This window comes from Microcaecilia unicolor, chromosome 2 (assembly GCF_901765095.1).
Source record: "Microcaecilia unicolor chromosome 2, aMicUni1.1, whole genome shotgun sequence".
In the NCBI taxonomy this organism is placed as follows: Eukaryota; Metazoa; Chordata; class Amphibia; order Gymnophiona; family Siphonopidae; genus Microcaecilia; species Microcaecilia unicolor.
In genome coordinates, this window is record NC_044032.1 from 367,976,644 (window position 1) to 368,003,618 (window position 26,975).

A 26,975-nucleotide genomic window follows, 5' to 3' on the forward strand; every position below is an offset into this window, starting at 1 on the left:
GGCGGGCTAAGTCTACGACAGGCGTAAGGCGGGCGGGCTAAGTCTACGACAGGAGTAAGGCGGGTGGCCTGGCTAAGTCTACGACAGGCATAAGGCGGCCGGGCTGGCTAAGTCCACGACAGGCGGTAGGCGGCCGGGCTGGCTAAGTCTACGACAAGAGGAAGGCGGGCGGGCTAAGTCTACGACAGGCGTAAGGCGGGTGGCCTGGCTAAGTCTACGACAGGCGTAAGGCGGCCGGGCTGGCTAAGTCTACGACAGGCGGTAGGGGGCTGGGCTGGCTAAGTCTACGACAAGAGGAAGGCGGGCGAGCTAAGTCTACGAGAGGCGGAAGGCGAGCGGGCGGGCTAAGTCTACGACAGGCGCAAGGCAAGCGGGCGGTCTAAGTCGACGACAGGCGCAAGGCGGCGGGCTAACTCTACGACAGGCGCAAGGTGAGTGGGCGGGCGGGCTAACTCTACGACAGGCGCAAGGTGGGTGGGCGGGCGGGCTAACTCTACGACAGGCGTAAGGCGGCCGGGCTAACTCTACGACAGACAGAAGGCGCCGGCTAAGTCTACGACAGGCAGTAGGCGGGTGGGCTAAGTCTACGACAGGCGCAAGGCAGTAGGTGGGCGGGCTAGGTCTATGACAGGCAGTAGGCGGGCGGGCTAGGTCTACGACAGGCAGTAGGCGGGCGGGCTAAGTGTACGACAGGCGGTAGGCGGGCGGGCTAAGTGTACGACAGGCGGTAGGCAGGCGGGCGGGCTAAGTCTATGACAGGCGGTAGGCGGGCGGCGATATACAGAATCTGGGAGTTTGTCCTAAACCTCCCAAATCCTAATAGGAAATAGAACCGTTTTCGAAACAGCAAAAAAGTCTACATTTTATTTTCAAAATTAGTCACACGCTAGATTGTTTTGTGCTCTGTGCATTTATCTTTTTGAATCAATTTTCGGAAAAAAAAAAAGTCCAAGTGGAAAATACACGAAATCAACTCATTGGGATGTAGGAGGAGCCAGCAATCGAGTAGACTGGCCACACAAACATCACAGGAGAGTAATGGGGCACCCTAGGAGGCACTGATGTGGAATTTATATATAAGTTCCCAGGGACACATGTCACCGTTAACCCTCGTATCTTGTCTGCTGAGCCCTCCAAACCAGCCACTACATTACTGCAGGGACCTGCTTGCTGATCTAATAGAACTCGCAAAAACATCTGAAGCTGTCATAGATGCTGGTAAGGATTATTTTAGTTTTCTTCACATCTTTGGGAAGGGGGTCAGTGACCACTGGGGGTGGGTCATCCCTGATTCCCTCCAGTGGCCATTTCGGGCACCTTTTTGTGCGTTATTCATTCTAAAACCAGGTACAGATCAAAACGTTGAAGTTTAACCCTAGATGTTTTAGTTTTGTTCTATTAAGGCTATAAAAGGTCCAAGTGCTAGGAATGACCTAAGCCCACCCTAATTCCGCCACCAACATGCCCCCTTGAGATTTTGACGCACTGATAATGAAGTGCTTAGAAAAACGTATGAAAAAATAGGTAACAAATATATCGATCTGGACGTATTGAGAAGAAATACACCCACCTGCTGCTTTATCACACATTTGGATGTTTTTGTCTTTCGAAAATGAGCACCATTGAGAATTATGGATAAATGGACATGAACACTCTCACATTATTACAATTTTCATAAACAAACATCAAGCCATAATAACAAAGTAATAAAAAATGTGCTTACCTGGTTCTTTTCTCCATTTGCCTTTCACACATCATTCCGACAAATGACAAGACTTTAAATAGCAGGTCTCAAGGATCAACAATTCGAATTGACTTCTCGGTCAGCCCCTCTATGACGTAGTGCTGTGAGCTGCATTTCCTGGGGCGAAGTCTACGACAGGCGGGAGGGCCCGCGGGCTAAGTCTACGACAGGCGGTAGGCGGGCGAGCTAAGTCTACGACAGGCAGGAGGCCCGCGGGCTAAGTCTAAGACAGGCGGAAAGCGGCCAGGCTAAGTCTACGACAGGCGAAGGCGGGCGGGCTGCTAAGTCTACGACAGGCGTAAGGCGGGTGGCCTGGCTAAGTCTATGACAGGCGTAAGGCGGCCGGGCTGGCTAAGTCTACGACAGGCGGTAGGCGGCTGGGCTGGCTAAGTCTACGACAAGAGGAAGGCGGGCGAGCTAAGTCTACGACAGGCGGAAGGCGAGTGGGTGGGCTAAGTCTACGACAGGCGGAAGGCGAGTGGGTGGGCTAAGTCTACGACAGGCGCAAGGCGAGCGGGCGGGCTAAGTCTACGACAGGCGCAAGGTGGGCGGGCGGGCTAACTCTACGACAGGCGTAAGGCGGCCGGGCTAACTCTACGACAGGCGCAAGGTGGGCAGGCGGGCTAACTCTACGACAGGCGTAAGGCGGCCGGGCTAACTCTACGACAGACAGAAGGCGCCGGCTAAGTCTACGACAGGCAGTACGCGGCCGGGCTAAGTCTACGACAGGCGCAAGGCAGTAGGTGGGCGGGCTAGGTCTACGACAGGCAGTAGGTGGGCGGGCTAGGTCTACGACAGGCAGTAGGCGGGCGGGCTAAGTGTACGACAGGCGGTAGGCGGGCGGTCTAAGTGTACGACAGGCGGTAGGCGGGCGGGCTAAGTGTACGTCAGGCGGTAGGCGGGCGGGCGGGCTAAGTCTATGACAGGCGGTAGGCGGGCGGCGATATACAGAATCTGGGAGTTTGTCCTAAACCTCCCAAATCCTAATAGGAAATAGAACCGTTTTCGAAACAGCAAAAAAGTCTACATTTTATTTTCAAAATTAGTCACACGCTAGATTGTTTTGTGCTCTGTGCATTTATCTTTTTGGATCAATTTTCGGAAAAAAAAAAAAGTCCATGTGGAAAATACTACTACTACTACTATTTAACATTTCTAGAGCGCTACAAAGTGTACGCAGCGCTGTACAAACACAGAAGAAAGACAGTCCCTGCTCAAAGAGCTTACAATCTAATAGACAAAAAGTAAAGCATTTAAATTTAAAATATTTAAGCAGTCAAGCACAAGAGAACAGTCACAGAAGGACAGAAGATGTTGAAGGGTGGTCAGTGTGATTAGGTGTAACTGGCCACACAAACATCACAGGAGAGTAATGGGGCACCCTAGGAGGCACTGATGTGGAATTTATATATAAGTTCCCAGGGACACATGTCACCGTTAACCCTCGTATCTTGTCTGCTGAGCCCTCCAAACCAGCCACTACATTACTGCAGGGACCTGCTTGCTGCTCTAATAGAACTCGCTAAAACATCTGAAGCTGTCATAGATGCTGGTAAGGATTATTTTAGTTTTCTTCACATCTTTGGGAAGGGGGTCAGTGACCACTGGGGGTGGGTCATCCCTGATTCCCTCCAGTGGCCATTTCGGGCACCTTTTTGTGCGTTATTCATTCTAAAACCAGGTACAGATCAAAACGTTGAAGTTTAACCCTAGATGTTTTAGTTTTGTTCTATTAAGGCTATAAAAGGTCCAAGTGCTAGGAATGACCTAAGCCCACCCTAATTCCGCCACCAACATGCCCCCTTGAGATTTTGACGCACTGATAATGAAGTGCATAGAAAAACGTATGAAAAAATAGGTTACAAATATATCGATCTGGACGTATTGAGAAGAAATACACCCACCTGCTGCTTTATCACACATTTGGATGTTTTTGTCTTTCGAAAATGAGCACCATTGAGAATTATGGATAAATGGACATGAACACTCTCACATTATTACAATTTTCATAAACAAACATCAAGCCATAATAACAAAGTAATAAAAAATGTGCTTACCCGGTTCTTTTCTCCATTTGCCATTCACACCTCATTCCGACAAATGACAAGACTTTAAATAGCAGGTTTCAAGGATCAACAATTCGAATTGACTTCTCGGTCAGCCCCTCTATGACGTATTGCTGTGAGCTGCATTTCCTGGGGCGAAGTCTACGACAGGCGGTAGGCGGGCGAGCTAAGTCTACGACAGGCGGGAGGCCCGCGGGCTAAGTCTACGACAGGCGGAAAGCGGCCGGGCTAAGTCTACGACAGGCGGGAGGCCCGCGGGCTAAGTCTACGACAGGCGGAAAGCGGCCGGGCTAAGTCTACGACAGGCGAAGGCGGGCGGGCGGGCTAAGTCTACGACAGGCGTAAGGCGGGTGGCCTGGCTAAGTCTACGACAGGCATAAGGCGGCCGGGCTGGCTAAGTCCACGACAGGCGGTAGGCGGCCGGGCTGGCTAAGTCTACGACAAGAGGAAGGCAGGCGAGCTAAGTCTACGACAGGCGGAAGGTGAGTGGGTGGGCTAAGTCCACGACAGGCAGAAGGCGAGCGGGCGGGCTAAGTCTACGACAGGCGCAAGGCGGCGGGCTAACTCTACGACAGGCGCAAGGTTGGCGGGCGGGCTAACTCTACGACAGGCGTAAGGCGGCCGGGCTAACTCTACGACAGACAGAAGGCGCCGGCTAAGTCTACGACAGGCAGTACGCGGCCGGGCTAAGTCTACGACAGGCGCAAGGCAGTAGGTGGGCGGGCTAGGTCTACGACAGGCAGTAGGTGGGCGGGCTAGGTCTACGACAGGCAGTAGGCGGGCGGGCTAAGTGTACGACAGGCGGTAGGCGGGCGGTCTAAGTGTACGACAGGCGGTAGGCGGGCGGGCTAAGTGTACGACAGGCGGTAGGCGGGCGGGCGGGCTAAGTCTATGACAGGCGTAAGGCGGGTGGCCTGGCTAAGTCTACGACAGGCATAAGGCGGCCGGGCTGGCTAAGTCTACGACAGGCGGTAGGCGGCCGGGCTGGCTAAGTCTACGACAAGAGGAAGGCGGGCGAGCTAAGTCTACGACAGGCGGAAGGCGAGTGGGTGGGCTAAGTCCACGACAGGCAGAAGGCGAGCGGGCGGGCTAAGTCTACGACAGGCGCAAGGCGGCGGGCTAACTCTACGACAGGCGCAAGGTGGGCGGGCGGGCTAACTCTACGATAGGCGCAAGGCGGCTGGGCTAACTCTACGACAGACAGAAGGCGCCGGCTAAGTCTACGACAGGCAGTAGGCAGTAGGTGGGCGGGCTAGGTCTATGACAGGCAGTAGGTGGGCGGGCTAGGTCTACGACAGGCAGTAGGCGGGCGGGCTAAGTGTACGACAGGCGGTAGGCGGGCGGGCGGGCTAAGTCTATGACAGGCGGTAGGCGGGCGGCGATATACAGAATCTGGGAGTTTGTCCTAAACCTCCCAAATCCTAATAGGAAATAGAACCGTTTTCGAAACAGCAAAAAAGTCTACATTTTATTTTCAAAATTAGTCACACGCTAGATTGTTTTGTGCTCTGTGCATTTATCTTTTTGGATCAATTTTCGGAAAAAAAAAAAGTCCAAGTGGAAAATACACGAAATCAACTCATTGGGATGTAGTAGGAGCCAGCAATCTTAGTAGACTGGCCACACAAACATCACAGGAGAGTAATGGGGCACCCTAGGAGGCACTGATGTGGAATTTATATATAAGTTCCCAGGGACACATGTCACCGTTAACCCTCGTATCTTGTCTGCTGAGCCCTCCAAACCAGCCACTACATTACTGCAGGGACCTGCTTGCTGCTCTAATAGAACTCGCTAAAACATCTGAAGCTGTCATAGATGCTGGTAAGGATTATTTTAGTTTTCTTCACATCTTTGGGAAGGGGGTCAGTGACCACTGGGGGTGGGTCATCCCTGATTCCCTCCAGTGGCCATTTCGGGCACCTCTTTGTGCGTTATTCATTCTAAAACCAGGTACAGATCAAAACGTTGAAGTTTAATCCTAGATGTTTTAGTTTTGTTCTATTAAGGCTATAAAAGGTCCAAGTGCTAGGAATGACCTAAGCCCACCCTAATTCCGCCACCAACATGCCCCCTTGAGATTTTGACGCACTGATTATGAAGTGCATAGAAAAACGTATGAAAAAATAGGTTACAAATATATCGATCTGGACGTATTGAGAAGAAATACACCCACCTGCTGCTTTATCACACATTTGGATGTTTTTGTCTTTCGAAAATGAGCACCATTGAGAATTATGGATAAATGGACATGAACACTCTCACATTATTACAATTTTCATAAACAAACATCAAGCCATAATAACAAAGTAATAAAAAATGTGCTTACCTGGTTCTTTTCTCCATTTGCCATTCACACCTCATTCCGACAAATGACAAGACTTTAAATAGCAGTTTCAAGGATCAACAATTCAAATTGACTTCTCGGTCAGCCCCTCTATGACATATTGCTGTGAGCTGCATTTCCTGGGGCGAAGTCTACGACAGGTGGGCGGGCCCGCGGGCTAAGTCTACGACAGGCGAGCTAAGTCTAAGACAGGCGGGAGGCCCGCGGGCTAAGTCTATGACAGGCGAAGGCGGGCGGGCTAAGTCTACGACAGGCGTAAGGTGGGTGCCCTGGCTAAGTCTACGACAGGTGGAAGGCGGCCGGGCTGGCTAAGTCTACGACAAGAGGAAGGCGGGCGTGCTAAGTCTATGACAGGCGGAAGGCGAGCGTGCGGGCTAAGTCTACGACAGGTGCAAGGTGAGCGGGCGGGCTAAGTCTACGACAGGCGGAAAGTGGCCGGGCTAAGTCTACGACAGGCGAAGGCGGGCGGGCTAAGTCTACGACAGGTGGAAGGCGGGTGGCCTGGCTAAGTCTATGACAGGCGGAAGGCGGCCAGGCGGGCTGCCTAAGTCTACGACAGGCGGTAGGTGGCCCGGCTGGCTAAGTCTACGACAACAGGAAGGCGGGCGAGCTAAGTCTACGACAGGCGGAAGGCGAGCGGGCGGGCTAAGTCAACGATAGGCAGTAGGCTTGTGGGCTAAGTCTACGGTAGGCGTGTGGGCTAAGCCTACGATAGGCGGTAGGGCGTGCGGGCTATAGCCCTTTTCAAAACAGCAAAAACATCTACATTTTGTTTTTGAAATTACCCACACGCTAGATTGTTGTGTTCTGTGCATCTATCTTTTGGGTTCAATTTTGGAAGAAAAAAAATAAAAGACCAAGAGGAAAACACACAAAATCAACTCATTGGGATGTAGGAATAGCCAGCAATCTTAGTAGACTGGCCACACAAACATTCCAGGATATCAATGTGGTACCCTACGAGGCACTGATGTGGATTTCATATATAAGTTCCCAGGTACATGTCACCATTACCTCTTGTATCTCGTCTGCTGAAACCTCCAAAACCGACCACTACACTACTGCAGGGACCTGGTTGCTGCTCTAATAGAACTGGATATAACATCTGAAGCTGTCAGAGAGGCTGGTAAGGATTATTGTATTTTTATTCATATCTTTGGGGAGTGGGAGGGGGTCAGAGACCACTGGGGGGTGGGTCATCTCTGATTCCCTCTAGTTGCCATTTGGGTACAGATCAAAATATTGACGTTTAGCCCTAGACGTTCTAGTTTGGTTTTTTTAAGGCTATAAAAGGTCCAAGTGCTAGTAATGGCCTAAGCCCGCCCTAATTCCACCCGCAAAACACCACCAACATGCCCCCTTATGATTTCGACACACTGCAGATGAAGTGTATAGATAAACGTCTAAAAAATAGGTTTCAAAAATGTCGATTCACCATTGTGAATTATGGATCAACGGACATGAATACTCAGAAACAAACATCAAGCCATAATAACAACGTAATTAAAAATGTGCTCTTACCTGGTTCCTTTGTCCATTTGCCATTCACACCTCATTCCCACAACTGACAAGATTTTAAACAGCCTGTCCCAAGGATCAACAATTTGAGATGACTTCTCAGTCAGCCCCTCTATGATGTACTTCTGGGAGCTGCGTTTGCTGGGGGACATGAGATCAGAAGTATCCTGTGACCCTAGAGGTAACAGATTGCCTTAAATTTTCTTGCATGAAAAAAGCAGGTCAGCAATGAATGGAATCCCACCCATAAAACGAGTGAAAGAGACAACAAATTATTATGACATACTATATATAATGCTACTGTTATGCTACTTTACAAACTGCCTGGGAAACCAGAAATGAAGATGCCAGTATATGTTTTTTATTCTTTACAACCCAAGAGAAGTTGGAAAGAATTACAGAAAGAATGAAGTATGTCTGACTGCGGCCAAATAACCCTCTGAAAATTTGACAGAATGCAATAAACCTTGGCATGAGGGAAAAACTGAAAATGAGCACAATTGGACTCGGAGTGCCAGAGAAATAAGCCCCCCCCCCCCCCACAAAATGACCTAATGCATTTATGTGGGAAAAGCAGTTCCTAAATCTGTAGCAGAAAAATTGGCATATAGGAAAAACTGGTAATAAAGAGAGAATGAGTTTTAAAATGGGCCAAATCTGACTAGGGGGTTCCAGACTCAATATCTACATTCCCACCACTACCATATCACCCCATAAATTAGATTCTATTTCTTTTTTTATTATTATTATTATTTTATTTATTCAATTTTCAAAATTTTTACAAGCATTAAATATCTTGCAACAGGAAAAATTGGGTGAACAAGAAAGAAAAATAAGGAAATAGATATATCAAGTCATTATTCCCTTCACTCCGATATAAGTCCACTATAGGGGAGCTCAAAAATCACAAACAATGTTGAAGCAGGAACTTAAAGAAATATTACAATACAACTTGTAGGTCAGATGTATTCTGGACACTTATTCATTTATATCAAACATTATCAACAGGTGGAGCCGCAGCTCCATCCGTCTTGCTAGATGTTATAAACAACTCCAATTGGGATGGATCAAAAAAGGTAAATTACTCAGCACGGTATGAAATTAAACACTTGCAGGGAAATTTTAGGAAAAAAGTAGCTCCCAAGTTGATCACTTCTTGCTTCTTTTGTAAGAATTTTCTCCGGCGCAGCTGTGTTTCCCTTGATACATCCGGGAAAATATTAATTTTTAACCCCTTAAACAATTTGTCTCGATTTTTATAAAAGAGCCTCAATATCCATTGTTTATCTGGTAATAAAACCACAGTTGCAACCAGCGTAGCTGGCTGCACTAAATCTGTATCCGAACTTTCCAATAAAGCGGAAACATCCAGAGGTTGGCTCTCTTGCTGCTGTTGTTGCTGTCGTAGTTTCAAGGAAGGAATGTAAAATACTTGTGTAAAAGGAGGCATATTAGATTCTATTTCTAACTGCCCATGCCACTTTCTCTCAATACATTGTTGCAACTGCAATTTCCATAATGTCATCAGTGTGAGTGCAAACCAAATTACTTCCCTGCAACTGCCCCACCACCCTCTAAACTGTCCTGACCTCGAAGCTACCTCTTGCAACTGCCCCGCAGCCTAAAAACTACCCTCTGCAACTGCCATACCACCCCGCATTATGCCCCCACATTCAAAATAATGCTGCACCACTCCCAAGTTGCCCCAGCCCCTAAGACTACCACTACAAACTGCCCCACTCCAACAATTCTACCCATCTGACCCCCAACACCTGTAAATTGCCCCACTCCAAAATTACCCCCCACTACCCCACCTCTTTGCAACTGCCCCCTGCCTTACAGACAATTCCAAAACTACCCTATCTGCAACACAACATCTCACAAACTGCCCAACACCCTCCAAATTGCCCCATCCCCAAAAGCAGTCCCAACTACCTCTACATGCTCCAAACTACCCCAACTCCCTAAATCTTGCCACCCTGCGAGTCCCACCACAGATTCACCACATACATATACAACAGATTACATAACTTAGCAGAAGAAAGGAGGTGTTAATGCCCATGTACAGATCATTGGTGAGGTGCTACTTGGACTACTGTGCAAAGTTTTGGAGGTTGTATCTTGATCAAGACATAAAGAAGCAACAAAAATGGTACGGGTTTTGTGCCAAAAGACGTAGAAAGAGAGACTTTAAGACCTGAATATGAATGCCCTAGAGGAAAAGGAAGGTTGGGGAGATATGATACAGATGTTTAAATACTTGGAAGTTATTATACAAACAAATCTTTTTCAACAACAGGGAAGTAGTATTACCAGAGGAAATAAATTGGGGTTGTAAGTTTGTAAACTTAGGAGTAACACCAGTAAATACTTTTCATGGAGAGGGTGGTGGATGCCTGGAATATCCTCTTGCTGGAGGGTGGTGGGATAAACACAGAGAATCCCTATACAGAGTTACTGACGTGTGTTGCTGTTTTGTACTATGTCAAAGTGGATAGTACAATCTATTTACCGCCAACAGCCAGTCCTCTCACTTAACACTGTTTTCACCCAACTAGCGTTAATTGCATATTTTTGAGAAGAAATATGTCCATAGAAGATTGTTTGGGAAGCAAAAGAGAAATTTTAGAGAACAAATTGCTAAACGTTGGCCATCAACCCTGAGGCAACTGAAGTTGGTATAGCTGTACTCTGACTGGACTTAACTAAAAACCTCCTTTGAGAGCAGAAGAAATTCGACGTCTACATACGACTGACTGCGGAAGAAGCATTGTGGTTTATGTGATAGCCTGCCCTTGCCAGTTACTTTATATAGGTTGCACCAGCAGAACTGTCACTGGAAATTGTACAGCTCTGCTGGTTGACCATTGGCTCCAGCATCATCATGAGGTGACAGTTACAAAATGGGCAATAATTGATCATACGTCTGAATTCCTAGCTGATCGTTACCAATGTTTAAATTATAAGGAACAGTGGTAGATTTGAGTTGGACACTATTCCCCCGAATGGTGTCCAATTCTATTATTGAGCGGATGTCTCTTTGAATGTTGATTTTTGTGACATTTAAATCTTTGACTATGCTCATAATTCATTCTTTATATACATGTCACAGCGAAGCTATGAGATCATATGATATTGAATACTGTGGATGCTTGAATTCAAAAATGTTCATTCTCCTGAGCCTTGCCATATTGAAGATCACTTATTTATAGATAAATTAAAAATTAAAATATTTTATGAATGTGTCCAGCTTTAAAGAAATATTTTAGCCCCTGGTCAGCAGAATACTACATTAATGTCCAGAAGGTAGAATGATTCAAAATGTGTAGGCAACCTCTATTTGTAATTATGTAGTCCCCCTCCCCCTCCCTCCCCCCCATTAGTTTAAGTAGTTTAAGTAGAGATTGTAGACAGGATCTAGCCAGATAGAAGTGGCAGAAGACTAAGGCAGCTCTACTCATAGGAAGGGAGAAGGTAATCTACCGGAAATTTCTGTGCTATAGAATTGAGATTTTTGCCTATGTTGGGGCGGTGGAAGAGAACAAACTTTCTCCAAAAAAAGGGTAATACATTTTTATCATGGAAGCAGTTCCAACAGCTGTAGTATATATACACTGATACACTATAACATAGTCATTAAGCAATTGCACCTTTCAAATTGCCTTCCCATCTCATCTCCTCTCCTGATCAGACATACAGAAAGCGCACACATATATGACCTCCAGCCCCGTGCTTGACAGGTCTGGGCTTTTGACAGCCCGGACCTGTCAAACAAGTGTGGGAGAACTGTGCCTGAGCATGCTCCCGCACTTTACCCTATGATCAGAGATAATAGCATGCATAAATTTGCATGCTATTATCTCTGATCAAAGGGGCGGTAAAGCCCCACGCTGTTCCACTGCTATTTTTAGAGCACTGTTTGGAACAGCGCAGGGCTTTCGATCATCTGGGCATTATTTGATACTACTTTATAAAAATACTTTATAAAAACACATAGGTGCCTATGCGACTTTATAAAATACTAATGCAAATGCAGTAGTAATAGTACCTAGACAGAAGGCACAGAAATAACTCTTCCTAAAGAGCAGGTGTAAATCAGGGGCGTATCTGGAATCCGGCGGTAGGGGGGGCCAGAGCCAGAGAGGGGGGGCACATTTTTGCCTGCCTCCCTCCCCCCCGCCGCCGCCTCTCTCCACCCCCTCCCCGCCGTCAACCCTCCCCCGCTGCTTACTTTTGCTGGCGGGGGGCCCCAACCCCCGCCAGCCGAGGTCCCGACCCGCAATCTCCATATTTCGTCTTCCTCCGTGGCCATGTGCTTCAAGGAAGTAACGCTGCAGTGCTGATTCGTTGAATCCAGTTCGGCGTCTGACGTGCTGCGACGTCAGACGCCAAACTGGATTCAACGAATCAGCACTGCAGCGTTACTTCCTTGAAGCACATGGCCACGGAGGAAGACGAAATATGGAGATTGCGGGTCGGACCTCGGCTGGCGGGGGTTGGGGCCCCCCGCCAGCAAAAGTAAGCAGCGGGAGAGGGTTGACGGTGGGGAGGGGGGCCAGGGCGAAATCTGCGGGGGCCCAGGCCTCTGTGGCCCCACGCAGATATGCCCCTGGTGTAAATGTTAGTGCATACTTTGAATGTAAACTGCAACTCTGGCTTTGCTCTGCTCTAAATCCTTCCCAAGCATGCCTAAAAGTATACACTAGCTATCAGCAGTAACAGAGGAAACTTGTTCAATATGATACCTCAGCATCACAGACTATTTCTTTCTCTGTAAGAAATAAAATCATCCACTTTTCAACTAATGTTATCTCTTCCTGTCTGACAGTCAAGTAACATAGTAGATGACGGCAGAAAAAGACCTGCACGGTCCATCCTCTTCACCAGCAGAAAGAACATCAAAATCCTTGTCCAATGTGAGCAGAGAGCTGCATTTTGTATAATCAATATATAAATGGCGAGTGTCATACTCACTCACAAATGCGCAGTAGAGACCCTCTCTGCCCCGCCCTCGCGTCAATATGTGATGACGGGGCGGAACAGAGAGGGTCTCTACTGCGCATTTGCGAGGGACACCGCCGTTGCTAACACTCCCCCCACCCGGAGTCGCCGCCGCCACCCACCTTCCACCCGGTCGGGCCCTCGCTCCACTATTGAAACAGCGAGGGCACGCAGCACACAGCTCTACTGCTGAGCTGCCGTCGGCCTTCCTTCTTCTTCTCTACCTGTGTCCTGCCCTCGACGACGTTACGTCACATGAGGGCGGGACACAGGCAGAGAAGAAGAAGGAAGGCCACGGCAGCTCAGCAGTAGAGCTGTGTGCTGCGTGCCCTCGCTGTTTCAATAGCGGAGCGAGGGCCCGACTGGGTGGAAGGTGGGTGGCGACGGCTCCGGGGGGGGGGGGGGGGGAGAGGGCAAACTCGGCGGCGGGGTGGGGGGCCTTTCAATGCCCCCCTTCCTATACTAGCCCGTTTTTACGGGCTGAACGGCTAGTTTGTCAAATAAGCCATCACAACATCATTTTAAAAATGCCGAGATCCAAATGTAGGCCAATTTTTATGCTTTCCAGCTAATGTAGTCTCCCCCATAATAACCCATCTGCTTCTTTCCTGTGTTCCAGGGCATGCTGTGAGGAAATTCTATGGCATTTGACTGCCTAGTAAATTTCCTAGGTATCCAACTCTACCTGCCTATTCCAACTGGGGATGGTGAAGGAGAGGTATTAAACCAGGATGCTCCTACTTAGAAGCCTAAACTGAGAGAGAGAGAGAGAGAGAGAGAGAGAGAGAGAGCTGAAGAACAGATAAAGCAAAATATTTATAGAATTATTTTTTTCTGGAAAGACTGGAGAGATGCTCACAAATATCAACACCTATCAAAATGTGAAAAAACAACCCCAATGTTTATGCTGAACCTTCATTTAGAGGCTGAATACAAAACTATCCTAAAAGTACAAGAATAACATTTTCTAACACACGCAATGTATGGCAACTTAAGAAATACGAGTTACATGCACCATTCCAGCAAGAGAGTGTGTTTGCTGTGAATACTAAAGCAACGAAACATGGAGTAATACTGGCAGCCAAGTAAGAATCATCCATGGAACCCTACCTCAATGTATTTGACCCAGAGACAGGGAAACATTAGCAGCTTTCCTTTTGCACACTCCACAAGCCAATAAGTGAGTGGAAGTTCTCAAGCAGACTGAAAGGTCATCAGTGTGAAGCCTCTAGGTTATAGAGTCTGGAGCCCAGACAGGTGCTTTCTATTGGTTTTAATATCTCTTCTTCCACCTCAACAAGCACCAAACCACTTCTTCCACCTACTTCAGGGCAAGAGTACCATACTACCTCTGTACAAGTCCAATACCCAACCATAGTGCATTGGTTTAGTTATATGCTCCTCCACCACAACATCCAGAGTCGCACTGCCTACTTGACTTTCAAGATCTTTTTTCTGATGTTATCTGTTTCCCTTGGACTTCAGCGAGACTTAGGAGAGAAATTCTTACCTTGATGCTGAGTTTCTGTTTGTGGCGACCGTGTTACATAATTAATATAAAATTCAGCAGCTTTATTTAAGTACTTATACAGCAAGCTTGCAGGCAGCCGAACATCTGGATTGTTAATTATTAGCGGAAGAACATCACATACTGAAAAAGAAAAAAAATAGCATATTAAGTATTTTTATCTATTCTGGTTATGGACAGAATAGTTCTTACCCACAAATTTTCTTTCTGCGAGCCCCACCAAACCAGTTTAGAATTCGGGGATTATGTCCATTGACCAACAGATGGAGAAAGAGAACAAAGCATTGTTTGTCCTGCCCTGTAAGGGCACCCTGCAGTCTCAGATGTTTAGTATTTTGATAGCAAAGAAATGGTACCTACAATAGCAATGCAAACAGTGAACTTCTTCTATGCACACTTCCACTCTTCTCATAATGGGCTCTATGAATTGTTTGGGTTTTTTAAAAAATAAAAATTGTAAGAGAAACAGCAACTTGAAACTAACTGAAAAATAATTCAAAATTACAGCAGAAAGAGAGGGAATCTGGAGTGGTCTGGTGAGACTCAGAAAAAAAGAAAATTAGCAAGTAAGAACTAATTTCTCCTTCCTTATCATCAGACCAGTCCTAAACTTGTAGGATGTAGCAAAGCGTTACTCTGGAAGGATAGGATTCAGAACCTCTGCCCTAAGGACTCTGGCCCATACGCCGTATCCGAGCATGTGGCTACAGCAAGTCTATAATGCTTCACAAAAGTACAAAATGTGGACCAAGTCGCTGCTTTATAAATCTCCTCCAGTGATAGTGAATGTAATCCAGCAATGAGGCTGATATGCCTGTGATTAAGTGAGCTTTCAAGGCTTGGGGAATTTGCTTTCATGCCAAAAGATAGGCAGAGGAGATCATGTCCTTAAACCACCAAGCAATGGTGGCCTTAGATGCAGCTACTCCTTTCCTCACTCTATACTCCTGCCAGAATTCTGCGCGCCCCCCCCCCCCCCCACACACACACACAAAAAAAATCAAAATTCTGCGCACACAATTGGCAAATTCTGCAAAATTCTCCAAGTTTATCACAATTTAAACAACATTTTTGCAAATTATTATCCAGAATTTCCGAGGACCCCTTTTACTAAAATGGGTAAAAGTTGTTTTCAGGAAAAATAAATGGTCCTGTGCTAATGACAGGGATTGTCATGCTGCCATTTTCAGGGGGAGCCTTTACTGCCATCTATTTAAGTAATGGTAAGGGCTCCCATGCTAACCCAGAACTACAAAAATACAAAATATTTTTGTCATGTCAGAAGTAGTGTGCTCTGGGGGTGGAAACTACTACGAGGCTTCTACAGGAGCCCAGAGGTAGTCCTGATTTGGCATGTGAGAATGCTGTGGTAGCTCTACCATGGTGTTCTAAAAGGGCCCCAAAGACCATTGACATTTTTTTTTTAGTAGCCACCTGAGGTAGCTGCAGGCTTTCCATGAGATGCTGGGGTGGGGGTGGGAACAAAGATTAATCCCAGTTCCATCCTCATCCCCTCTCTTTCCCCACAGTCAAAATTATTCTTCTTCCCCGCTTCTCCCTGTTCAAAGATGAAAGGAAGATTTTCAGCCCCATCCATGCACCAACATACATCCATTATTTTCTCCCAGCCCTCCTGCACTCACACACCATGCATTATTTTTTTCCAGTCCCCCTGCATCCACATGATATGCATTATTTTTTTTTCCAGTCCCCCTGCATCCACACAACTTATGCACCCCCCCCCCCCATCCTGCACTCACCCGAGCTACTTCAGAACGAACTGCATTGGTTCTCTTTGAGGCAGGAAAGAACTCCACTCTTTTCTGCCCTGCTGCAGCTGCTCTGGGCTGGTACCGCCGCTTCAAATGGCTGTAGAGATTTCATTCGGCAGCCTCATGAGATTACCGCTTGAAGTCTCAGTGGCCATTTTGAAAAAATGTAAGCCAGACAGCAGCGGGAACGGGCGGACAGGAAAAAATGGGGTCCTTTCCTGCCCCCAAGGCCACTAGACCACCAGGGCAGATGAAGGTAGGTCTGGGGATAGCCACCGAGGCTTGAAGGGGGATGCCGAGGGGAACATCCAGCCAGCCGACCAAAGTGGAAGTTTTACTGTTAGAGGGGCAGGGACAGGCTACAAAAAAAAGTCTCTGTTGATGTTCCTGCAGTAGTACCATGGTAACCAAGGTGCCATTTGGACTGGATTTAAAAAAACAAACAAACCCCATTACTGTCTCTCAGCTGTGGACAAACGCTTTCCCTACATTGCTACAGGGACCTTCCCCCTTCATGCAGCATAAAGGAGGTCCCACAACGTGCATTCTGACTCCCGATTGGCCAGATCGCTAGGATTCTGCAGGAAAATGCTGAATCCTGCACCCCTGAGGAATTCTGAGCAAATTCTGCACTGTGCAGTTGTGCAGAATTCCAGCAGGAGTAACTCTACCAAAAAGGATAAAAAGCATGTCCAGCCTGAGAAAATCATTAATCACCTGCAAGTAGCACATCAAAATTCAGCATACATCTAACAAAGGGTCTTAAATTACTTACCAGGGAAGACTGTGACCGAATCCAATGAAACAGTACTACTGCTACTACGTATTTCTATAGAGCCAGCATTTAACCCCAAATATTTCATCTGCCCGCAGCTGTCAGCACTTTAGAAACCACTGACTGCTTCAGACTGACTATCGACCGGTTTGTGTGGTTTTTTGACCCTGGTTATTTGAAGAGTTTTTCTTTTTTAGATTCAAATGTGGTCTTCTCATAGCTTGGCTGTACCAAAGTGTTCCTGACAATTTTAATTTTCCTTATTATGAGGATGTCCCTGACCTTCCCCACCTTGTTTCCTTTTTTTTTTTTGAGGTTTTATCAAGAGCACTATTTGACTTTATTTCCTGCTGTATGACCCGTCTTCTTGTATTTTTGTTTTTGTCAGTGTACCTTGTTACTGGATTTCAAGATTCTTTGGAATGATTATAAATTTTTTTTCACAAAAAAGGGAAAGAAGTGACATCACAGCCTGAGATGGATGTCTGAATCATGAGCTCAATGTGTGTTGCTTAAGCAAATATCTAGTAACTCTCAAGCAACAGAAAACTGAGAATCATACCAAACACTGAAAGGAAACCGCATGTGATGCAAATAAACACCTGATAAAAGAAAGTCAATTCATTTAAAGTTCTCTTACTCCACGGCCAAACGTGCTACATCGGAAAAACAAAATGATAGCAGATTGGCCACAAGGGCGAGGAACACAGTGGGAACAAGCAGGCAAAGCAGAAATGACCTTCATTCAGTGAAATACATGTTCTGCTTTAATCCTAAGGCAAATTATCTGGAACCTTAGAGCTATCTGTCTCCAAATATAAGCTTTGAAAGATGAGATCAACAAACTCAAGAAGGAATTAGCTACAACTAAAAAAGCATCCAGGATTACTCAATTCCCAGCCAATTTACCACCACCACCACTGCCACAGAGAACGAAACAACAGAAAAATAGATGGTCACAGTAGACTCTGGTAGACTAAGATCTGTGACTCAGAATCACTCAACCCTCCCAACCTTTGCCCCTGTCAAATTCTTTTGTGGCGTTATATCATTATGATAAGTACTGTAGTGCAACCAGAGGCAATGAAAGTAGCACAACCCAATAAACATCCCCCAAACAATGACAGATTGGTGAAAAACAAAAAATTCTTACTGCTCAGAGACTCCATTATCAGAGGCATTAACTTAGGAACACAGTTCAGGAGTTCCAACCTAGTGAAATGCCTTCCAGGATCTTCAGCTACCAGATGTACTGACCAAATACAGAAAGTGATCCGAGAAGAGAGAAAGGCTTCAAATACCGATGTTGTAATTGACCCTGCAACAATAGCAAGTTTACAGCACAGAGAGCATTCCAGAAGTTTGGGGAGGGACTGAAATCTTTGGTTCAGACTGTAGCTTTTTCTGAAGTAATTCCCAAGTGGGGGAAGGGAAAGAAACATCTAAGCAAAACAGTGGATTTTAATAAGTGGCTTGAATCTTGGTGTAAAGAAGAAGGTTTTAGATACACAGGAGCATGGGGTAATACTTGGAAAAATAACAGGCTGTACTGTAATGATGTGCTACATCTTTCTGTGATGGGAAAAAGGATCCTTGGGGAGGAATTCAGACAGTATGTTTGTAGACATTTAAACTAGAAGACGGGGGTGACAAAAGGAAACAAAGGAATTCGGTAAGTCGTCCCCAGAATAAACATGATGGCAGAGGGAAAGGTCACCTAAATATAGAAAACCACCTAAACTAATTAAGCACATGGAAAGCAATGAGCACAAACGCTTGTAGTCTAGGTAAAAAGGTTCAAGACTTGCAAGCCCTGATGTTTGAAGAAAACTTGGATATTGTTGCTATTACAGAGACGTGGTTCAATGATTCCAATGAATGGGATGTGACTATACCAGGCCATAATCTTTTTAGGAAGGATAGAGAGGGCCAAAAAGGCGGAGGAGCGGCGCTGTATGTGAGAGACAATATCAGAGCAGCTGAAATGCAGGGAACCTGGGGAAAGGAAAAAGTTTTATGGATCGTCCTGGAAAGAGAAGATGGAACCTGTATCCAAACGGGGGTTACCTACAGATCTCCGGCACAAACAGAGAAGCTAGACGAGGATCTGATAGAAGACCTGAGGCAACATGGCTTTACCAAAGGAAAATCCTGCCAAACAAGTCTTATTGACTTCTTTGACTGGGTGACCAAAGAACTGAATGAAGGAAGTGCGCTAGATGTAATCTACTTGGATTTCAGCAAAGCCTTTGATACGGTCTCCCAAAGAAGACTCGTAAATAAGTTGAAAGGGCTGAACTTAGGACTGAAAGTGGTGAACTAGATAGGAAACTGGTTGACCGACAGGTGGCAGAGGGTGGTGGTAAACGGAATCGCTTGAAGGAAAGGAAGGTGAGCAGTGGAGTTCCTCAGGGGTCGGTGCTGGGGCCAATTCTGTTTAATATATTTGTGAGAGATATTGCTGAAGGGTTGGAAGGAAAGGTTTGCCTTTTTGCGGATGACACAAAGATAGCCACTAGAGTGGATACCCTGGAGGGAGTAGAAACAATAAGAAGGGATCTCAACAAGTTAGAAGAATGGTCAAGGGTCTGGCAGTTAAAATTTAATCTATAATCCACAGGGCCTCAATATTTTTTTTATATACTACTCCTCTTCACCATTTTGAGTCATTTCCTCCCATTATACTGAGTGGAAAAATTGAAACCCTTGAAGTTTACTTATGCTAAAAACATTATTTATTAAGCTTAACATACACTTTCATAATAATACAAATTATTCCTATTTGTTTGTACACTTGTTTTTCCAATTCCCAACTCTTTTATTAAGCTTAACATCCACTCTCCTAATAATGCAAGTTATTCCCATATAAGCAATGGATATATACTTCACGGGCTGGTCAGCCAATCCTTTGAAAGACTTGTAGTTATTTGAGTGGATTATAATTTTGATCATTTATGCCCAACCACGAAGATAAGTATTGGAGTGGGTTGGATATTGAAAGGGTGATGGCTTAACTCTTATGTGTGTTCACTTTGATTCTTTCAGATACTTTACCTTTGTAAAGACCTGAGTCCTTTATTTATTTTGTATTTCTTTAAAATCTGAATACAAAATAAAAAAATAAATAAAAGACATAACTGCTCTCAGACATTCACTGGGAATTTTACAGAAAGAGCTGAAAGAATTCCACAAATGACATCAGTAAAACTTAATTCATACTTTTACTTTGCTCCATCTCCTCTCACTTTTTTCTTATAAAGACTGTTTGTTTTGGGGGTTTCCCAATTTTCCTGTGGGTCTGAATGCATTTATTATACTTGTTATATGTACCTCTATAGATTATACGATAATTTCTTGAATTGTAATTATACTGAAAATAAAACAAAACTTACTTCATATAGGGCTAGAACTATTCTTTCTTGTTTGCACTTTTAAATTTTGTCCGTCAACCAGCTTTCTACGAACTTATGAAATACAACAATGAAATCTCTTATAATAGTGAGATGACACTAAAATCTATGTACAAATGTCAAAACTACAAGAAAATCATTTGAACTTACAAATGTGCTAAGTGTGATACTTAATCATATGAAGACCATGTTATTCAGAAGTGCCTACCCTGCGGGCTCTCCCAGTGACTCCACTGCTGGAAACACACCGACCTAAAGACATTTGGACATATCCCCCCTTCCCTCTTTTCTCACAGTTTTCCCTCTATCTCCATCCATTCCTATTCTTCCCTATTATCTCTTGTAGGTTTGCTGTATTAGTTTCATTTTACTACATTGGCGCCTACCTCTGTGGTGCATTGTAAGCCACATTGAGCCTGACATTGTTGGGAAACTGGGGGGTACAAATGAGATAATAAATAAATCAATTAATATAAAGCAGGCCATGTACTCAGCATTTTATATGGATTCAAATCCATTTAGCATTCTTGCTACTTACCAAATAACTTTCTAAAGCAGTTGACTGAGGATTCCTGATCTTCAATGCTTTCAGCTTCTAACAACGTCTCACCAAGACTTACCTGTGTTCAAAAGCATAAGTAACAAGTGAAGTAAACTAAGTTAGATTAGCCATGCAACTAGCTTCTTGGATTTACCAGACTAGTACATTAGGAAAAGTAAAGAGAACACATTTATCAATCTTGTTTGCAAGGCAAAAATTATTTCAGATTTAATAATTACAGTACTTTGGAAAACATGCTAAAGGAAACTACAACAATTTTTAAACCAATGAAAAGCTCTGGTTAATCTGCCTAAGTCTAATTATCTAGATGGATCAATCAAATCCTGGTTTCTATTGATGTTTTATATGTATTTATTTTCATTAACTGTGATTTGATGTTGTCTGTTTAATGTTTAGTGAAACTACTACTACTTATCATTTCTATAGCGCTACAAGGCATACGCACCACTGTACACCATACTGAAGATTGTTTCATATGTTAATGTGTTCCACCACCAAATGTATAGCAAAGGCTCTCTGCCAAATCATGTAGAGGCAACGTTCTAAGCTAGATGGGAGTCCTATGGAGTACAGTGCTTTCATATCACATTTCAAACATACAGTGGTGGAAATAAGTATTTGATCCCTTGCTGATTTTGTAAGTTTGCCCACTGACAAAGACATGAGCAGCCCATAATTGAAGGGTAGGTTATTAGTAACAGTGAGAGATAGCACATCACAAATTAAATCCGGAAAATCACATTGTGGAAAGTATATGAATTTATTTGCATTCTGCAGAGGGAAATAAGTATTTAATCCCTCTGGCAAACAAGACCTAATACTTGGTGGCAAAACCCTTGTTGGCAAGCACAGCGGTCAGACGTCTTCTGTAGTTGATGATGAGGTTTGCACACATGTCAGGAGGAATTTTGGTCCACTCCTCTTTGCAGATCATCTCTAAATCATTAAGAGTTCTGGGCTGTCGCTTGGCAACTCGCAGCTTCAGCTCCCTCCATAAGTTTTCAATGGGATTAAGGTCTGGTAACTGGCTAGGCCACTCCATGACCCTAATGTGCTTCTTCCTGAGCCACTCCTTTGTTGCCTTGGCTGTATGTTTTGGGTCATTGTCGTGCTGGAAGACCCAGCCACGACCCATTTTTAAGGCCCTGGCGGAGGGAAGGAGGTTGTCACTCAGAATTGTACGGTACATGGCCCCATCCATTCTCCCATTGATGCGGTGAAGTAGTCCTGTGCCCTTAGCAGAGAAACACCCCCAAAACATAACATTTCCACCTCCATGCTTGACAGTGGGGACGGTGTTCTTTGGGTCATAGGCAGCATTTCTCTTCCTCCAAACACGGCGAGTTGAGTTCATGCCAAAGAGCTCAATTTTTGTCTCATCTGACCACAGCACCTTCTCCCAATCACTCTCGGCATCATCCAGGTGTTCACTGGCAAACTTCAGACGGGCCGTCACATGTGCCTTCCGGAGCAGGGGGACCTTGCGGGCACTGCAGGATTGCAATCCGTTATGTCGTAATGTGTTACCAATGGTTTTCGTGGTGACAGTGGTCCCAGCTGCCTTGAGATCATTGACAAGTTCCCCCCTTGTAGTTGTAGGCTGATTTCTAACCTTCCTCATGATCAAGGATACCCCACGAGGTGAGATTTTGCGTGGAGCCCCAGATCTTTGTCGATTGACAGTCATTTTGTACTTCTTCCATTTTCTTACTATGGCACCAACAGTTGTCTCCTTCTCGCCCAGCGTCTTACTGATGGTTTTGTAGCCCATTCCAGCCTTGTGCAGGTGTATGATCTTGTCCCTGACATCCTTAGACAGCTCCTTGCTCTTGGCCATTTTGTAGAGGTTAGAGTCTGACTGATTCACTGAGTCTGTGGACAGGTGTCTTTCATACAGGTGACCATTGCCGACAGCTGTCTGTCATGCAGGTAACGAGTTGATTTGGAGCATCTACCTGGTCTGTAGGGGCCAGATCTCTTACTGGTTGGTGGGGGATCAAATACTTATTTCCCTCTGCAGAATGCAAATAAATTCATATACTTTCCACAATGTGATTTTCCGGATTTAATTTGTGATGTGCTATCTCTCACTGTTACCAATAACCTACCCTTCAATTATGGGCTGCTCATGTCTTTGTCAGTGGGCAAACTTACAAAATCAGCAAGGGATCAAATACTTATTTCCACCACTGTAAGGGATAAGCAGCTTCTCCAAGATTCCCAGGATTCCTGCTCATCCCTCATGAATGACATTATTTAGAAGAAGCATGCTCCATGGGAAGGAATGTGAGTGGACTTCTGCTCAGTTTAGAGGGAACATTATGTGTAAGTAGACCTCTCTCTATGAAAGTCATGTGACATCCTGCTATACAAGCATGCTGTGTAAATGTTTTTCTTTGTTCTTCAGGATTGCTAGAAGAGGGATAAAGGGTATAATCCTGCTTCAATTTGTGACTTGCACATTTCTTTGCACAAACTTTCGGGAAGAGAGAACGGATGCCATTTAGAATAACTGCTTCCCCATCCTCCCACATAGCACATAAGAAACCTTTAGTGATTAAAAAAAAAAAGGCACTCGGGACAAGGACAGAGAAAAAGACAACCTTAAATATGAGAATTCCGGCTGATTCTACTAGTAACTTGCAGATATGATAAAATTAGTCCTTACCTGATAATTTTCTTTCCATTAGTCCCAACAGATCAATCCAGAGATTTGTGGGTTATGTCCCTCTACCAACAGGTGGAGATAGAGAGAACTTCAGAGGTTTACTATATGTGGTTATGTGCAGCCAACTTAACTTCAGTATTATCGATACCAAAGCAGTGAAAGAAGGAAGAGGAAATCTAACAATAAGTCCTCTCCTGCCTGCACAGTGGCGTAGCCAGACTGCCAATTTTGGGTGGGCCTGAACCCAAAGTGGGTGGGCACAAAATTTTCTCTCTACCCCCCCCCCCCCCCCCAGCAAAATGTAGTCACACTCAGATGCATTTGTCACACAGGGTAAAGTGCTGCTTTTCAGTGCATCAGATTTCAGACAATTTATTTAATAGCCTTAACACCCTTTTCATTGAGCTTTCAGAGGCCAAAACCTCCTGCCTCAGGTCAGTATAATGCTGTTACGGTATCCTCTCCTGACCTAAGGAAGGAAGTATTGGTCTCTGAAACTTTATTAACACCATATTACTTTATCCTAAATTAAAAATAAAATTATTTTCTTTACCTTTGTTGTATGGCCATTTACTTTTTCTCCCAGTCTCTAGATTCTGCTTTCCTTCGTTTTCGTTTGACTCTTCTGCCAGGGTTTCCTGGCCATTTGTCATTTTTCTCTCCTTTTTCTTTGCTTTCTTCAATATTTTTCTGCCTCTCTCTGTGTCCAGATTTAATTCATTCTTACTATCCATTCTTTAATTTCCTTCATCTACTTATGGCTTTTCATCTTTTTCTCACCCTTGTTCTCCCCATGCCCCTTCCTCTTATTCTCCAATCTTTCACTACTCCCCCTTTCCATGCAGCAGCTCTCCTCTTTCTCTCCCCATCCTTCCAATAGTCTCCCCTCTTTCTTTCTGCATCCTTCCATCCAGTGTCACCTCTTTCTCCCTATCCTTCCATCCAGCGTCTTCCCTCTTTCTCTCCATCCTTCCACCCATCTACCCTCTCTCCTGATCCTTCCATCTAATGTCTCTCTCCCTCCAACCAGTGTCTATCTCTCTACCCTTTTCTGTTCAGTGTCCCTTCTCTCTCCACATCCTTCCACTCTCCCCTTTTTCTCTGCATCCTTTCATCCATCTCCCCTCTTTCTCTGCCATCCTCCCATCTTGTTTTCCCTCTTTCTCTCCCCATCCTCCATTTTCCCTCTTTCTCTGCCATCCTCCCATCTGTTTTCCCTCTTTCTCTCCCCATCCTTCCATTTTCCCTCTTTCTCTGCCATCCTCCCATCTGTTTTCCCTCTTTCTCGCCCCATCCTTCCATTTTCCCTCTTTCTCTGCCATCCTCCCATCTGTTTTCCCTCTTTCTCTCCCCATCCTTCCATTTTCCCTCTTTCTCTCCCCATCCTTCCATTTTCCCTCTTTCTCTGCCATCCTCCCATCTGTTTTCCCTCTTTCTCTCCCCATCCTTCCATTTTTCCCTCTTTCTCCCCATCCTGCCATCCATTTTCCCTCTCCCATTCAGGCCCACCAGCCCCAGCTCCCATTGCTGGCCACTGCTGCTTTTCCTGATGAGCAGCAGGGCCGGCGCTACAAAAAGAAGAAGCGCTCAGCTGACTGAGCTGAGCGCCAACGCTAACCCGACGAGAAAAAATGTTTTAAAAAAAATGCGGCACTGCAGGCAGCCTCGAATTTAATTTCCTTCATCTACTTATGGCTTTTCATCTTTTTCTCACCCTTGTTCTCCCCATGCCCCTTCCTCTTATTCTCCAATCTTTCACTACTCCCCCTTTCCATGCAGCAGCTCTCCTCTTTCTCTCCCCATCCTTCCAATAGTCTCCCCTCTTTCTTTCTGCATCCTTCCATCCAGTGTCACCTCTTTCTCCCTATCCTTCCATCCAGCGTCTTCCCTCTTTCTCTCCCCATCCTTCCACCCATCTACCCTCTCTCCTGATCCTTCCATCTAATGTCTCTCTCCCTCCTTCTAACCAGTGTCTATCTCTCTACCCTTTTCTGTTCAGTGTCCCTTCTCTCTCCACATCCTTCCACTCTCCCCTTTTTCTCTGCATCCTTTCATCCATCTCCCCTCTTTCTCTGCCATCCTCCCATCTTGTTTTCCCTCTTTCTCTCCCCATCCTCCATTTTCCCTCTTTCTCTGCCATCCTCCCATCTGTTTTCCCTCTTTCTCTCCCCATCCTTCCATTTTCCCTCTTTCTCTGCCATCCTCCCATCTGTTTTCCCTCTTTCTCGCCCCATCCTTCCATTTTCCCTCTTTCTCTGCCATCCTCCCATCTGTTTTCCCTCTTTCTCTCCCCATCCTTCCATTTTCCCTCTTTCTCTCCCCATCCTTCCATTTTCCCTCTTTCTCTGCCATCCTCCCATCTGTTTTCCCTCTTTCTCTCCCCATCCTTCCATTTTTCCCTCTTTCTCCCCATCCTGCCATCCATTTTCCCTCTCCCATTCAGGCCCACCAGCCCCAGCTCCCATTGCTGGCCACTGCTGCTTTTCCTGATGAGCAGCAGGGCCGGCGCTACAAAAAGAAGAAGCGCTCAGCTGACTGAGCTGAGCGCCAACGCTAACCCGACGAGAAAAAATGTTTTAAAAAAAATGCGGCACTGCAGGCAGCCTCGAAGCATTGGCTGCTGGCTCTGCAGGCTCCTTCCGTCTCTTACGTCACTGCCCCTGCTTCGCTACAGGGGCAGTGATGTAAGAGATGGGAGGAGCCTGCACAGAGCCAGCAGCCAATGCTTCGAGGCTGCCTGCGGTGCCGCATTTTTTTTAAAACATTTTTTCTTGTCCTTAGCGACGCGTTGGTGCTCAGCTCAGTCAGCTGAGCGCTTCTTCTTTTTGTAGCGCCGGGCGCCGGCCCTGCTGCTCATCAGGAAAAGCAGCAGTGGCCGGCAATGGGAGCTGGCGCTGGGCGGGCCTGGGCTGGAATTGGGTGGGCCTGGGCCCACCCAGGCCCACCCGTAGCTACGCCCCTGTGCCTGCATAAAGCCTGTAAGCTCCTCAATCGCTCCTACGGGAAGGTAAAAGAAGGTTTCCTTTATGTTTTTATTTATTTTGCTTGTTTTTTTGTAGCCAAAATTCAAACGAAGGAACCTGATGAAACTGAGGAAACTAGAAGAAAGCACTCAATCCAAAACAACAAAGGGCGGGCCTCTGGATTGATCTATTGGGACTAATGGAAAGAAAATTACCACGTAAGGACTAATTACCTTCCATAGCGCCCCACAGATCAATCCAGAGACTTGTGGGATGTACCAAAGCAGTCCTCACATGGGGCGGGGTACTACTACCTCAGCAGACTGGAATGATGCTCCACAGATTGCGGCTACATGCGCTGCCACGTCAAGTCTGGATTGCCTAGAGATGCCACGCAAAGCTTGCAAAGCCTAGCAAGGGAAGGACAGCAGATCAAGTGGGCGAACTGCAAAAGTCATCCATGGCAGGACAGAGGACCAAGTGGCTAAACTGCAAAGTGCAGGCACGAAAGCCAGATGGGACTCAGAAAAGGAAGTCAACTGTGATCTGGAAGAAAGCACTGCCACCCGCAACAGGAGAGACTGTCCCATACAGAGGCCAGCCAAAGAAGTTGCCTCTCTC

At 45.7% G+C, this 26,975-nt stretch overlaps 1 protein-coding gene across 2 annotated transcripts in view; it reads right to left on the reverse strand.

The window, feature by feature from the left end:
* Positions 1 to 26,975, reverse strand: part of INTS10 (integrator complex subunit 10) — a 328,250-nt gene that overhangs the window by 217,983 nt on the left and 83,292 nt on the right. For both annotated transcript variants that reach the window (XM_030194553.1, XM_030194554.1), the window contains exons 5-7: positions 20,700 to 20,781; positions 14,187 to 14,327; positions 7,679 to 7,850 (exon numbers count right to left, since the gene is read on the reverse strand). In XM_030194553.1, coding sequence (XP_030050413.1) covers positions 7,679 to 7,850; positions 14,187 to 14,327; positions 20,700 to 20,781 — 395 coding nt within the window. The remainder of the gene's footprint in view (positions 1 to 7,678; positions 7,851 to 14,186; positions 14,328 to 20,699; positions 20,782 to 26,975) is intronic.